The 14076-nt window shown below is 61.4% G+C and overlaps 3 protein-coding genes across 8 annotated transcripts; 2 read left to right on the plus strand and 1 right to left on the minus strand.

Moving 5' to 3' along the window:
- Positions 1-1561: 1561 nt before the first annotated feature.
- Positions 1562-8378, plus strand: HDGF (heparin binding growth factor). Of its 2 annotated transcripts, none has more exons than XM_083878977.1 (6): positions 1562-2033; positions 7125-7201; positions 7300-7438; positions 7527-7703; positions 7776-7966; positions 8074-8378. In XM_083878977.1, the coding sequence occupies exons 1-6, from the start codon at positions 1947-1949 to the stop codon at positions 8078-8080; spliced, it is 678 nt and encodes a 225-aa protein (XP_083735103.1). In that variant the 5' UTR covers positions 1562-1946; the 3' UTR covers positions 8081-8378. The 2 variants fall into 2 exon arrangements, with proteins under 2 accessions (XP_083735103.1, XP_083735102.1); XM_083878976.1 differs by lacking the exon at positions 1562-2033 and adding an exon at positions 2256-2276.
- Positions 8379-9414: 1036 nt separating this feature from the next.
- MRPL24 (mitochondrial ribosomal protein L24) lies at positions 9415-11303 on the plus strand. 2 transcript variants are annotated; one of them, XM_083879198.1, is made up of 6 exons: positions 9415-9511; positions 10270-10460; positions 10541-10636; positions 10713-10816; positions 10900-11030; positions 11109-11303. In XM_083879198.1, exons 2-6 carry the CDS (start codon positions 10281-10283, stop codon positions 11243-11245), a joined length of 648 nt encoding a protein of 215 aa, XP_083735324.1. In that variant the 5' UTR covers positions 9415-9511; positions 10270-10280; the 3' UTR covers positions 11246-11303. The 2 variants fall into 2 exon arrangements, with proteins under 2 accessions (XP_083735324.1, XP_083735325.1); XM_083879199.1 differs by having other exon boundaries at positions 9429-9447.
- Positions 11304-11369: 66 nt separating this feature from the next.
- On the minus strand, positions 11370-14000 carry METTL25B (methyltransferase like 25B). Of its 4 annotated transcripts, XM_083879217.1 has the most exons (7): positions 13862-14000; positions 13492-13622; positions 13130-13417; positions 12995-13057; positions 12222-12922; positions 11697-11884; positions 11370-11592 (listed from the first exon to the last, which is right to left on the minus strand). In XM_083879217.1, the coding sequence occupies exons 1-7, from the start codon at positions 13932-13934 to the stop codon at positions 11384-11386; spliced, it is 1653 nt and encodes a 550-aa protein (XP_083735343.1). In that variant the 5' UTR covers positions 13935-14000; the 3' UTR covers positions 11370-11383. The 4 variants fall into 4 exon arrangements, with proteins under 4 accessions (XP_083735343.1, XP_083735345.1, XP_083735342.1 ...); XM_083879219.1 differs by lacking the exon at positions 13130-13417; XM_083879216.1 differs by having other exon boundaries at positions 12995-13417.
- Positions 14001-14076: the final 76 nt, after the last annotated feature.

The raw sequence follows: 14076 nt of genomic DNA on the forward strand, positions 1-14076 counted from the left end.
AAGGCAGCCCTCATCTTCTGCTGAGGAAAATCAAAGGAGTCTGGCAGGGAGAGGAGGAACACAGTTTAACAAGGTCTGGCTCCTGCTGTGGAGAAAGAGGGAGGAATCCTTGTTTTGCTCAGCCTTTGTCCATTTTTCCATTGCAGGTGGAGATTCCTTGAGACTGGTCTCACCCCGAGGCAGTAGGATCCTGCTGTCAACTGTGACCCTGTGGATTATTTATTTGTGTTACTTTGCAGCTTGTTAGGAGAAATTCAGCCAAGGAAAGCACACGGGTATGGAAAGAAAAGAGCCCAGCCCAGGAACCCCGACTGCCAGGTCAGGGTGGAGGTTCTGGTCTTGCAAATTACTTAACCTGTGTTTAATATAATCCCAGGTATTTGGTTGGGTATTTTGGTTGGATATTTGTCCCAACAGAGACAGCAGCACCCAGGTTCGGTTTGAAGCAGGGACCAAGGTGACGATTTATTTATTGTCCTGGTGACTTTGTCACCCTGTAACCCCATGCCAAGGCTGGCTAGGGCCCAAACCTCCTCCCCAGGCATCCAGAGATTTCCCAGGTGCCCTAGCAGCTCCAGCCTAGGCTCTGCAGGACAAGGGGTTTCTAAGGAAAATTTCTTTGTTCTGCTGGGGGTGAATGGGGCAGCTCAGCCGAGAGGACCCTAGGTGGACACCAAATGCTCACAATCCTTGATTTTTTCTCTCTTTTCAAAGGCTGACCTCCCTCTTCTATCACATTTTCAGCTACACCTAGGATGTGCCATTTTAGGGATGCTGCTACACTGGGTTTACATTATCTTACACTGGGTTTAGACTGGTTTTGCACTGATTTGCACATTTTGCACTGTTTTAGATGGTTTCACCATGTATGTTGTTTTGCACCGTTGTAACGTAAGTTTACACTGGTTTTGTACTCTCTTTTGTACACAGCTTTTGCACTGCTATGCATTGTTTAAAAACAGTTTTGCACTGTTTTACATAGCTTTATGCCAATTTTGCACTGTTTACCACGATTTTATGCCAGTTTTACACTCTTTCACAGGGGTTTACACCATTTTGGTGCTGGTTTACACTGGTTATGCACCAGTTTTAGACCTGTTTTTCAGTTTCACATGACAGTTTTGCACCATTTTACATGTTTTTACACCATTTTAGTGATGCTTTACATTGGTTTTGCATCGTCTTACACTGGTTTCGCACGGCTTTACGCCCGTTTTCCGCTGTTTTACATAAATTTTGCACGCTGTAACACCGAATTTGCACCGGACCCCTCCGTTTCAACGCCGAGCGCAAGCCCGGGGGTCCCTCTGGTGTCACCCCGGGTCGCGTCCCTGTTCCCTCGTGACACATCGCGGCTGGAAGCATCCACACCCCTTTCAGGGCCACCTGCAGCCGGGCACATTTTGGGCGCCGCTCGCGGTTTTGGGGGCCGGGTCTACGCAGGGCGCACGCGGCCCCGTGGGCGGGCGGTGGGTGTGCGCGCCCAGGCAGCGCTGCCGAGCCTGCGAGCTCCGAGCGCATCCACCGGGAGGAGGAGAGGAGGAGAGGAGGAGGAGGAGGAGGAGGAGGAAGAAGAAGAAGGGGGGGGGGGGGTGGCGGCGGAGGGAGGGAGCAATTGAATTTCAAACACAAACAACCGCATGGGGCTTGGGCCCTCCGTCGCTGCGCCGCGCCGCCGCTGACCCCGGGGCCGCCGCCGCCCCCCGCCCGGGCTTTGCGCCGGGGGGCAGAGCAGCCGCTGCCTCCGCGCCTCCCCCCTCGGATTAGGGAGGGGTTTTTTGGGTTGTTGGTGTTTGTTTTTTTTTTTTTTTTTTTTTTTCTTTCTTTTTTTTTTGGCTAAGCCCTGCCTCGCCGGGTTTTGCCTCCCAAACTTCATCCCTAACCCCCTCTTCCCCTCCCCCATCCCCCGCCCGCTCCCCCGCTCCCGGGAGGAACCGCCAGCCAAGATGTCCCGGTCCAACCGGCAGAAGGAATACAAATGCGGGGACCTGGTCTTCGCCAAGATGAAGGGTTACCCGCACTGGCCTGCCCGGGTAAGGAGCTGCGGAAGGGGTGGGGGAGCCATGGGACCCACCGGTGCCCCCCCCGTGCTCTCTCCCGTGCTCCCCGTTGCATAACGCGGCGGCCTCGGTGCCCCGGGGGATGGGGGGATGGGGCGCACCGGGGTCAGGCTGCCCCCGTGTAACGGCAGGGCGTGTGTCCGCACTGGGGTCAGGCTTCAATTCCCCCCGTTCCCCTTCCATCGGGGCCGGGGTCCAACTTTGCTGGCACCTTATGTAAGGCCGGGCCCGACGGACTTGGGGGTTGCTCGGTACCGAGGCTTGGGGAGGCGCTTTCGGGACATTTCGTTTGGCTTGTGGGGATTTAATGTGTTGGAAACAACGTCCCGGGCTCCCCCGGGCCCCTTTTGTGCTGTTTATTCATTTTTCTCCCGGGGGGTCACGGGTGGAGACCGCGTGGCTTCTGCCGCCGTGTGGGAGTGGGGACCCCCCTTGGGCCGGCCGGCGACCGGGGCCGCATCCAGCACCGGAGCACGAGGCTGGGCCATCCCGGGGTGAGCCCCTCCCCGCGGTGACCCCCCCCCCTCAGTGCCGAGGGGTCCCTTTTACACGTGGGGCCGCACCACGACGCCCTTCCCGCTCCATTGCGAGACCCCGGGGAGGGCCCAGTCGCTTCCCCTCCGCTTCACTGATGATCTGGAGGAGCCCGGGGGGGTTTGGCCAAACCCCCCGCCCTGACCTCGCTGGCAGGTCCCTGAGCGTGTCCCCCGGCTCTTCGTGGCCTTACCTCTTGCCACGGGTGCCAGAGAGGTGCCAGCGCTCGCCGGGAGTTTGGCTTTAGAAAATCGATAGAATTATTGAGGACTTAGGACGGGGAGAAGGGGGGGCCGTGCATACAGGAAGGGCGCGGGGGGAGGGGGGTCGAGGCCCCACCATGTGCCGGCCCCGCCACTGCCCCCCGGCTCACTCCCGCCGGAGAGGGTCCTTGGGCGCCGGGAGGGTGTGGGCCTGCCTGGGAGGTCCGTGCCATGAGCCCGGGACCCCTGGGATGAAGCCTAAAGCTGTCAGGGCCGGATCCCCGGCCGAGGACCGTGGGCAGCTCTGGCTACACAACACGGCGCTGGTTATTTTTAAGCGGTTGATGATGCAGTTTAAAATTTCCTTGGAGTGTTCCCCCACACATACACGCTCTCCTCTCGGCCGTGCTGCAAAGGGCACTGGGGCTGCCTGGAGACCCCAAATTGAGCGGAAAAGGGGAGGAATGGGGCGGTGGGCTTTAAAGGTCGAGGATCCCCCGTTTCCCCCATCCCCTCCTCCTTCCTCTCCCGGATTTGAATAACTTTTGTTTGGTTTGTCGGGTTCTGGCGGGGAGGCCGGGAGGGGGTTGGGAGCCCGTTCGGATTTGGCACTGGCCTCCCAACGCGCATTTGAAAGCGGCTTTGCGAGGAGGAGCCAGAGGGATCCCTGGGAGCCCGGCGCCTGCTTCCACCGCCGCCTGCTTTTCCACAGCAGCTTCTCGCCGAGGGAAAGCGATGCTCTCCTGACCCCCAGCACCGGCCCGCTGCCCCATCCTCTTCCACCCATTTCATCGCAGCGAGGTTCGGCCCCGGTTCCCGAAATGCCGCTGTGCCGGGTGCCCTCGGCGGCGGTGACGCCGGCTCGCAAAGCCTCGTGCCGGGCTCAGCTCCCGGGGACCGAATTAGCGCCTGAGTGCTCCCAGGTCCGCTCGGGTTTCACGCCCCACTCATCTCCCGGCGCCTGGTTTCGCTGCCACCATGGCAGGAGTGTTTCGGGGCTGCTGGGACAGGCAGGGAACAGGTTTTTTCCCCCTCTGGAAGCAGCAGGAGGTTGGGATCCCCAAACCTAGGGGTGCTGGTTGCTCAGGGAGGTGGTTGGAGTGCAGCCCTCCCCACCGTGACTAATCGGTCAGGGTGAAGCAGGCAGGGCTTGCCCGTGACTAATCAGGTGCTGTGATGAAACATTACCCGGCCACGCGTGGCGTTTGCTGGGATATTTGTTTCCAACCAGGTGTGGCTGGAGCAGAGAGATAGGGAAAGAAATGGAGGGGGAAACTGGCAGCACTGCGGGGGAGGATTGTTCCCCAGATCCATTCCCTGGGGATGACACCTGGCACTGTCCCCCAACACCAGCAGCTCAACCCCTGCCTCCAGTGGAAAACTCTTCCTGACTGGGGCAGCATTAAACAGAGGGGAAACTGAGGCATGAGAGGGGGAAGAGAGTCGCTGGCACCTGGAAGATGATGCTTGCCTCCCTCTTCCCCTCACCCTTTCTCTGCAGGGTCCCTTATGGTGGACCCTCCTTGTCACCTACCTGTTGGTGCTTCCTTGCTGCTGTGGCCAGATCCACAGCCCCTCTTCCATACAGGAAGCATGCACAGGAGCATGACAGGGAACGAAGCACCACACTAGGGATCCTGGCATCACTGACATCTCCCTTCCTGGGCATCTCCTGTTCCCATGGCTGGGTGTGCAGTGGGTTCAGGATCTTGCTGGTCATACCCTCTGGAGCAGATTTCGAGTAATTTGCTGCCCATTGCCAGTCTGGTTCTTGGATGGGGCCCAGTGATGGCCCCAGGGCTGAGGAGAGCCCTGGGGAGTGCATGGGTGCACCCATGGGTCTCATGGATGCCACAGGCTCCCCACCTGGTGTGTGTGTTCCCCCACATGCTTAATGAACCATATGTGACCCACATGAGTTAATTCCATTAATTCCCCTTCCTGACAACCATCTCCTTGCTGCCAGCTTTGTCGTGCAGTGGGGAAACTGAGGCAAGGAGGGGGCTGCTCCCAGCCCCCATGGCCAGTGCAGGGCAGGCTACATCCAGCCATGCTCCATGGACCAGTTGCAAAGGTGAAGAGCAGAGGTTGGGGGCAGAGTCCAGAGCGGGGGTATGTGCCTGTCCCTCCCCTGCCACGCTCCAGAGCTTCCCCTCCCAGGGGGCCTGTCCCAGCCTGTTTTCAGATTCCCCCCCCCAGCTTCCAAATGCAGGTCCCTGGGCAAGGCCAGGCTGTGACATCAGTGCCTTTTGCAGGAGCTGGCGGGGGGACAGAAATGGGCACCGTGGACTTTACCCTGGCACTGTAGCCCTGTCTCCCCCACTGCCACTGTCCAGCAAGCAACAGGGACAGACAAACGGACATGGGATGTGACAGTGCCATGAGCCCTGAGCCCCCATCATGGGGCAGTTTGGGCAGCCCAGGGTTTTTGGGCGGGTTTGCACCCGCCTGCACTATCACTGTCCCCAATGGGGTGTCACCCGCCTGCCCCCTGTCCCTGCACTCCGGTCCCTGCCTGCCCATGCAGATAGAGCCACTGCATGCCCTTGGGGTGCAGGAGGGGCTGATAAAGGGCTGGCGCTGGCAGGAATGGGCTGTGCAGGGGATCCCAGCTTCCATGTCCCATGGAGCCCCTCAGTTCCTGGGCTGGGGACAGGCAACAGTCGGCTTGGGGACACAGTGCCAGAGAGCAGCCAGCCCTGGACCTGCTGCCCATGCCTTTATATGTGCTGCCTTTCCTTGGGGAAGGAGATTTGGAAACTCACTTGTGGAACAGCACAGCTGGGGGATCTCTGTCAGGGTCCTGGCACGGCAAGGGGCTATGGGATCCCTGTCCAAGCCTGGCGGGGGTGGGGGGCGGAGGCAGGTCTGAGTTCCATGTTCTTGCCTGGAGGCTCTAGGGGCCTTTGCCACATTGTCCCAGAACTGACCTGCAGGAACGTGGCCTGCAGGGAAGCACCATCCCCGGCTGGGCTGGGCTGGTGGCCTCCCCTCTGAGTCACATCATCCCCTCCTCCGCCTTCCGTGCCATGCAGGGATAGAGCTGCTGCTCCCAGCTGCCTCCATGGGCCAGGGTCCTGCTGGGGATTGGTGCAGGGGCCAGACTGATCTTTACTCTGCTGGGGACCATCCCTGCTTCTGGAATGTCACCATGCCTGTGAGGGTCGGGTGGTATTGGGGCATGACAGTGCCAGTAGCCCCAGGGCTCTGGGTGAGAGCACTTCACCAATCCTGAAACACCCCCTGGATCCTGATGCAGGATGGCCTGGATGCCCCAAACCACATTTGGGTAGTGGGAATGGCACAAAGGCACATCCCACCCAGGAGTGGGACGTCACACCGATCATCCACCACATTCTGGTGCCTGTACAGAGCCCCTCCCAGTGTCCCATCCTCTCCATCTGCCTCTGGGGCTGTTCCGGCATTGCGCCTCAGCACAGGGGCAAGTGTTAGTTCCATTCACAGCTCTGGGAAGGAAATTAGGAGGAAACTCTTGGCCAGGTCCACCCTATCACAACACCCCAGCCCTGCTGGCTGGGGAAACTGAGGCTCAGCAAGCTGCAGAGGTCATGGTGACTTAGGAAAGGTTGTGCCATGAGTCAGCAGAGCACTGGGAATGGAACCCAGCATCCCAGCCATCTGTGCTGGCACCTTCCATCCTGGTGACGTGCTGGCGCCTGCTCCAAGACCCCCACCCGCATCCTCCTTCAGCTCCTTCCACCTCCCTTTGAGGTTTTCTCAGGGAATTTATGGCTGCTGGCTGCAGGGGGGGTTATTTTTAGATGCTATAAAAAGCAGCCGGAGTTGCTTTCACTCCGTTCCCGCTTGGTGCCTTGGGATTATTCATGCTCGGTGGAGCAGCACCTGCCTGTGGGCTTGACACCGGCTGCTGCTTGACCCCACAGCCCTCGCCAGGCTGTCCACTTGTCTGGTGACCCCATTTCGGCCAGGGTGTCCCAGCAGCAGGACAGTGTCCCTCCAGGCACCCCATTTCTGGCCCAGGCTGGAGGGGACGCCTGTGGCTCCACTGGCACTGCTGGCAGTGCTGAGTGTGTCTGAGCTGGTCTAGACAAGAGCTTAAGGGGGGAGGGGGTGGGAGAAGGAGAGTCCCACTGGCCCCCACACCAGTGGGCACAACCACTTGTTCTACTGAGTACTTCTTGCCAGCACTGTCTCTGGACAGTGGGTGGATTCCTAAAGAATCACATGTTCCTTTCCGGAACTGTGCCCATCAATAGAACGCTGGAGGGGGGTAATGTCTCCTGGTGTCTGAGGAGCCCCAGGGGTCTATGCCCTCTCCTCTCACCCTGTCCTTTGTGTCACATAGATTGATGAGATGCCAGAAGCTGCAGTCAAATCCTCCTCCAATAAGTACCAAGTCTTCTTCTTCGGGACCCATGAAACGTGAGTTTACAGGGTTTACAGGGTGGGTGGTGCCAGTGAGTTTGGGAAAAGTGAGATTCCTCCCTCCCCCCACCCCTCACTGTTTTTCCCTGACACAGGGCATTCCTGGGGCCCAAAGACCTCTTCCCCTATGAGGAGTGCAAGGAGAAATTTGGAAAACCCAACAAGCGGAAAGGGTTCAGCGAAGGTTTGTGGGAGATCGAGAACACGCCCACAGTCAAAGCCTCTGGTTACCAGGTGGGTAATGAGCTAAGGGGCCTCCATCCCACCTCCCCCCCCATTCCTCCTCCCTGGGTGCCCTCTGTGAATTCCCCTGTTCCCACAGCCCACCCAGAAGAAAAGCTGCCCCGAGGCGGCCGAGCGGGAGCCAGAGGGAGATGGGGAGAAGAAGAGCAACGCGGAGGCCAGCAGTGATGAGGAGGGGAAGCTGGTGATTGATGAGCAGTCCAAGGAGAAGAATGAGAAAGCCGGGATCAAGAGGAAAGCAGAAGATGCTTTGGAGGTACTGGGTGGGCTGCTGGGGATGGGGATGTGGGTGATGGGGACTGGGCTGACCTGAGCTCCCCTGGCCCAGGACTCCCCCAAACGCCCCAAGGATGTGGAGGGGCAGGAAGGGGACAAGAAGGTGGACAACGAAGAGGCCCCCAAGGAGGAGCCCAAAGCCAACCCGGGCGAAGGGGAGAAGAACAGTGACACTGCTGACGCACCAGACACCAACGAAGCCAAGCAGGAGGGCAAGGAGGAGGTCAGAGACCACAAGGAGAGGTGAGGGTGGTGCGGTGACCCCTGTCCCCACAGCCTCCAGGCCTTGGGGGCATCCCTGGCACCACAGGGTCTGACCAAGAACCTGGGTCTCTTCTTGGCCTCCACAGCCTGTAGTGACTTCCCCAGCGAGGTGATCCTTCCCTGCCGGGTCCTGGGTGCTCCCCTGTGTCGCCCATGCCGGCTCGTCGCGTCCGGAGCTCCGGATGAGAGAAACCACCCCAAAATTAAATTTCAAAAGGAAAAAAAAAAAAAAAAGAAAAAAAAACTACAAAAAAAAAGAGGAGTGCAGAGCAGCCCGGTACTGACCCCGAGTGCTCCGTGCCTGCCCTGCTGTGGGCGCACGCTTTGTATTAGTGATTCCTCGGGGCTGAGCAGTTGATTTGAAATAAAAGTGAATCTTGCCTTTTTAAAATGCCTGTGGGCCCTGGGTTAGCACCTGAACCCCCCTGCATGGGTGGTTTTGGGACCCTTTGGGCTGCCCAGAGAGGTGGCAGCTCTGGGATAGGGGGGGGCGAGCACATGGACCAGAGGGAGAGATGGGGCTGGGGCAGGGAAAGAGCCAGGGGAAGGTTTTGGAGGGGAACTAAAATAGGAACTACAGAATCATAGAACGCTCTGAGCTGGAAGAGACACGGAAAGATCAAGTCTTACTCCTGGCCCTGCACACAACACCTCAAAATCTCAGCATCCAAGAACATTGTCTAAATACTCCTTGACCTTTAGGATCATGAAATTGTGGAATATCCTGAGCTGGAAGGGACCCACAGGGATCATTGAGCCCTGGCCTTGCACAGGACATCCCAAAATGCCCCCAGTCCCAACATCCTAGACTGTTGTCCAAGCACTCAACTTTTATGCTGGAATATCCTGAGCAGGAAGGGACCTGTCAGGATCATCAGATCCAGCTCTGGGCCCTGCACAGAACACCTCAGACTTGTATCCTGTGCCTGAGGGCCTTGTCCAAACACTCCTTGAGCTATGGCAGGCTTAGGGCCGTGACCATTCTCTGGGCACCCTGTTCAACACACACAACCCCGTGAGGAGGGGACAAACCGGGGGAATTTGTCTGTGCCCGGCTCCCTGCAGAGGGGACAGTGGAGACCCTCCCCTGCCCGTGGACCGGCCCCGGAGACAGGGAGGACAGCAGCAGAAAATGGAGCCGGGGCCGGGCACCAGCCCCGGCGGGACTACATCTCCCGGCAGCCGCTCCACCGCGGGCCGAAGCGCCGCGGGAGCTGCGGCGGGGCCGGAGGGAGGAAGGACACCGGGGACGCCGGGACTACGGCTCCCGGCATACCCCGCGCCAGGACCACGGCTCCCGGCGTGCCCTGCGCCGGGCACCACCCCCGTGGCCTCCGCAGCGCTCCCAGGCAGGGCCGCGCGCCACGGCAGCGCCGCGTCCGGGCCTGCGCTGCTCCTGGCCACGCCCACCCTCTGGGCCGCGCCCCCCTCGGAGCGCGGGAGCGGCGCAGGCCCCGCAGGTGAGCGGAGTCGGGGTCAGGCACGTCTTTGGCGACCAGGAGGTTCTGCAGGACCCTTTCTGGGGTATTGGAGGGGTTTGCCGGGGCTTGGGGCCCTTTGGGAGTGGCCGGGGCTCTGCCGGACGCCTGGGTGTCGTTTACGGCGGGGTGAAGGGGGTGTGCTCTGCGGGACCCCTCAGTTCCCGTTCGGGTGGTGGGGGACTCTACGGGTTCTCTTTGGGAGTGAGGGGGGAGTTTGCAATATTCATGGGGCCCTTCGGGGGTGGAGGAGGCTCTGCCGGTGTCGGTGTGCCCTTTGGGGGAATAGGGTCTGTGGGACCCCAGGGTCTTCTTTGGTGGGGTGCTCTCCCCGTCTGTGGGACGCCCGTGTTCCTCTCTGGGGAAAGAGACTGTGTCTGTGACTCCTTGGTTGTCTTCGGGGAGTGGAGGGCTCTACAGGTCCCCTTTGGGAGTAGAGGGTGCTTTTCAGGATACCTGGTACCCTTTGTGTGGGGGGTGCCCTGTGGGATCCCTGGGTCCATTCATGGGTGAGGGATGGCTTGCCAGTACCTGGATCCCCTTTGGGGGTCTGTTGGGGACTGGCTCCCATTTGGGGGCGTGGGGATGAGATTCTGTGAGATCCCTGGGTCCCTTTTGTGGGTGCTGCTCTCCCAGATCCCCTTCAGGGGGAGCTCTTTCAGGGCCTGGGTGGGTGCAGGTGACTCCTCTGGTGATGGGTGGGCTCTGCTGGATCCCTGCATCTCGACCAGCGCCGGACACGCATCACCCTAGGGAGCACGAGGGGTGTCCCCAAGGGCCTCAGTGACTCCCCTGACTTCTCAGTCCCCAGTACCATGCAGTTCTCGGCCCTGCTGAGCGCGGCACGGCCGCGGCTGCCCCCGGGGTACCGGCACGGCTTGTGGCCTCCTGACTCCATGGCTGCCCGGCTCCGCAACCCCCCAGGGCAGCGCCGCCGCAAGGTCTTTGTGGAACCCGTTGCCAAGGACGACTGGAAGGTGTTTAAGGGTGACACGGTGAGGCCCCCCTTCCCCAGGTTCCCTCCTGGCTGGCAGCTGGGCTGGGGGTCCCACCTCTGCCCCTCTCTCCAACACAGGTCCAGGTGCTGGCCGGGAAGGACGTGGGGAAGCAGGGGCTGGTCACCCAGGTGGTGCAAGCCCGCAACTGGGTGGTGGTGGAAGGACTGAACACGGTGAGGCTGGAGCAGGGAAGTCTGGAGGAGGCTGTGGGAAGGCCACAGGCTGTCTGTGACCTCCATGCCCTTGCAGCACTATCGCTACGTCAACCGCACAGCCAAGTACTCCGGGACCTATATCGCCAGTGAGGCACCGCTGCTGCTCAACCAGATCTGCCTGGTGGACCCCGAAGACCGGTAATGGCCTGGGAGGTGCTGAGGGCACCCCACTGCTGCCCCCCACCTCAGTCCTGCCCCCTGCCAACGCCGTGTGCCCACAGGAAGCCGACAGAGGTGGAGTGGCGGTACACAGAGGAGGGCGAGCGCGTCCGCGTGTCACTGCGCAGTGGCCGCATCCTGCCCGTGCCCCCGCAGCCACGCCAGGATGGCATTGTCCCCGAGCAGTGGATTGGTGAGTGGGATGGTGGCGGAGGCTGGGGGGATGTGACAGGGGACACAGGGGGTCAGCGCTGTCCCCTTGCCTGCACAGATGGCCCCAAGGACACATCAGAGGAGGATGCGCTGGCCAAGACGTATCGGCCGTCCCTGAAGACCTTTGAGGAGGAGATCATGGATGCCATGGGGATCGTGGAGACACGCCGGGCCAAGAAATCCTACTGGTATTAACTGGGGGAGCTGGAAGCCCCCTTAGCCGGGCTCTGCAATAAACACCTCCTTGGTTTTCTGTGTTTGTAGCATGCAGTGCTTTTCGTACAGTACTGACTCACTCACACCCAGCCCTGGACCATACAAATGCAGGGTTTATTATGGTGTGTGCCCAGGGCTGTGGGGGCTCTGCCCCTCCCTGGGGGACTCTGCTTCCCCCAGATCCTCATCCTCGCTGATGTCCCTGTCCTCGCTGTCCTTGTCCAGCCCGGCCAGCACTGTGGCCAGCGGGGTCCGTGCAGCCACCAGCACCAGGTTCCGCGGGGAGAACCGGGGGTTGAAGAGGGGCACAAGGGCACAGTGGAAACCTGGGTAAAAGGTAAAGGAGTGTGAGGAGAGTGGAGAAGGGGGTCCAGGGAGAGAGGAAACAGAGGAGGGGGAAAATCACCCTGGCAGCCCTGCCCATGCCTACCTTGCTCCCGCAGATAGAGCAGACGGTCAAGCAGGATGAGCGTCTCCACAGCAGGTGCCAGAAGCTGCCCCAGGGTGCAGAATGCCACCACCTTATGCTGCTGCTCCAGCATGGCCCCCACAGCCCCTGAGTCCAGCAGGACCCCTGCCGGGTCCAGTCCCGCAAGAGGCAGCCCCAGGTGGGCGTATCTGTCATGAAAGAGGGCAGGGGAGTCCCAGACAGGAATGCCCCATCCCCAAACGCATGAGGAGGGTCCCAGAAGGGAGTTCCTCTCCCTCCCCAATCTCACTGTGGGGCCAGGAGGGAACACAGAAGGGTGTCCCCACTCCCCAGACTCCCAAGGAGAGGTCCAGAAAAGGGTCCTCCCTCCCCAAACTATGGCGGGTTAAGAGACGTCTCAGAAAGGGATCCTCCATCCCCAAACTCAGGGAAGGGCAGCAGATGTCCCAGAAAGAGGTCCCACCTCCCCAGACTCACTGGGCACCACCAGGGGATGCAGAAGGGGATCCCCCTGCCCAAACTCACTGGAGGAAGCTGAGGGTATGCGCCTTCCTGCCTGGCTGCAGGCCCAGGTGCCTCTTGGCAGGGTCGGTGGCACGGATGAGGCTCTCGAGCACGGCACGGTAGCAGTGGGCGCGCAGGTGGGGGCTGCCCCCACGCAGCCGCCCCTCGTACTCCTCCAGCGCGTGGCACGCAGCCTCTCGTGCCCGGTAGGACAGCTGGTGGCCTGGCAGTGCAGCCACCGAGGTGCTCAGGGGGTAGCCCAGAGGGCAGCCAGGGGGCTGCGGGGTGGTTGACAGCTTCATGTAGCAGCAGCCCACCAAGGCCACAGCAGCCACAGCAGGGCTGCGGGCAAAGTGGCACAGCAGGGCTGGGCTGAGGTCCCCGCAGGCGTGGAGCCCTGTCACCAGCACCTGCTCCCCATCCTCAGAGCCTCCCGGGCCCCCCAATGGGTTCCGGGCAGTGGGCCTAGGTCCTGGGGGGTTGGGGGGCAGCAGGAACTCCCCCCAGGGAGCTGCAGGGTCCAGGCGCCCAGCCACGTGCTGCGGGGCCCGGGGGGTGAGGGGATGCGGGGGGGGCCTTTTGTGTCCCAGCCCCTTGTTTTTCCCCAGCTCCCGCAGCAGCTCCTGGTCAAAGCGCTCTGCCAGGCCCACCAGGCGGCCATCACTCTCCACTGCAGTGACTGACAGGCCCAGGCCAAAGGCCAAGAACCGGGAAAGGTGGCCCTGTGGGGGAACACAAGCTCAGCTTGGGTGGGGGGGATCCTCTGGGACCCCTCTGTGTCCCCCTGCTCTTACCTGTCCTGCTCCAATATCCACCACATGCTCACAGCCGGTGGCCTGACTCAGCCGCTTCAGCAGCTGTGGAGAAGGGGGGCTGTTAGGAGGCTGGGAGAAGTTGGGAGGTCTCAGGGGATTGGGAGGGGTGCTCACCTTGCCCAGGCGCTGGATCTCGTGCTGCTTTTTGGGCTTGACATGGCGGCGGAGAAGCGGGTGCAGGTGGGAGCTCTGGCATGGGGGGCGCAGGGACCCTCTTGGGCACCCCCGAGGGAAGGCAAGGGCCCGGGCAGCGGCGGCAAAGGCCAGGAGGGACAGGGGCCAGGCAGCTCCTGGGCCCCCACGGCCCCCCAGGAGCCCGGCCAGCTGCACGGGGCTGGCACTGGCCAGGGTGGGCTGCCAAGCTGGGGGCAGATGTGCCCACAGGCCATCAGTGAAGAAATCCTGTGGGGAGTGGGGTCAGTGTGGGGAACAGAGCCCGGGGGGCCACAGCCTGGGGACAGCTTTGGGACACTCACAATGACGAAGGCGTCGAGCAGGGGCCGGTAGAGCGTCAGGAGGCGGATGATGTCAGCAGCTCGACGCTGCTCCGGGGACTGCTCCAGGTGCAGGTGTGGGGTGGGAGGTGGGGTGGCTGCCATGGCAGCTCCTGGGGCAGCAGGGGCACATCAGCCCTGGCACTCTGAAGTCACCCGGGACATGAGCTCTGGCACTACCGCATCACCCCAGGTCTCATCCCGTCCCTGGCTCTGCCCATCCCATTCAGCAGCCAAATGACGTAATCAGGCAGTGACGTCACGAGATGATGCGTAACACCTCTCGCCATGACGTCATAGCACTGTGACACTACACCCCCACCGAGACACCCCCCGGAGCCGCATCACTCACCCCCGAGCACCCGTGACGTCACCGGGCCGGCCGGGATACCGGGCATATCGCCGATGCCCTGTGACGTCGACATGACGCCACCAGTTACGTCACGGAGCCGCCTAGCCGCGCGCGCCCCTCAGCAGCTGGCGCTGCCGCGTTCCCGCCGCGGCGCGTGTGGATGACGTCACTGCCGGTACCGGGCCGGCCGCTTGTCTCCCCGGGATTTCCGGTTC

The sequence above is a fragment of the Zosterops lateralis genome (assembly GCF_965231275.1).
Source record: "Zosterops lateralis genome assembly, chromosome: 27".
Lineage (NCBI taxonomy): Eukaryota > Metazoa > Chordata > Aves > Passeriformes > Zosteropidae > Zosterops > Zosterops lateralis.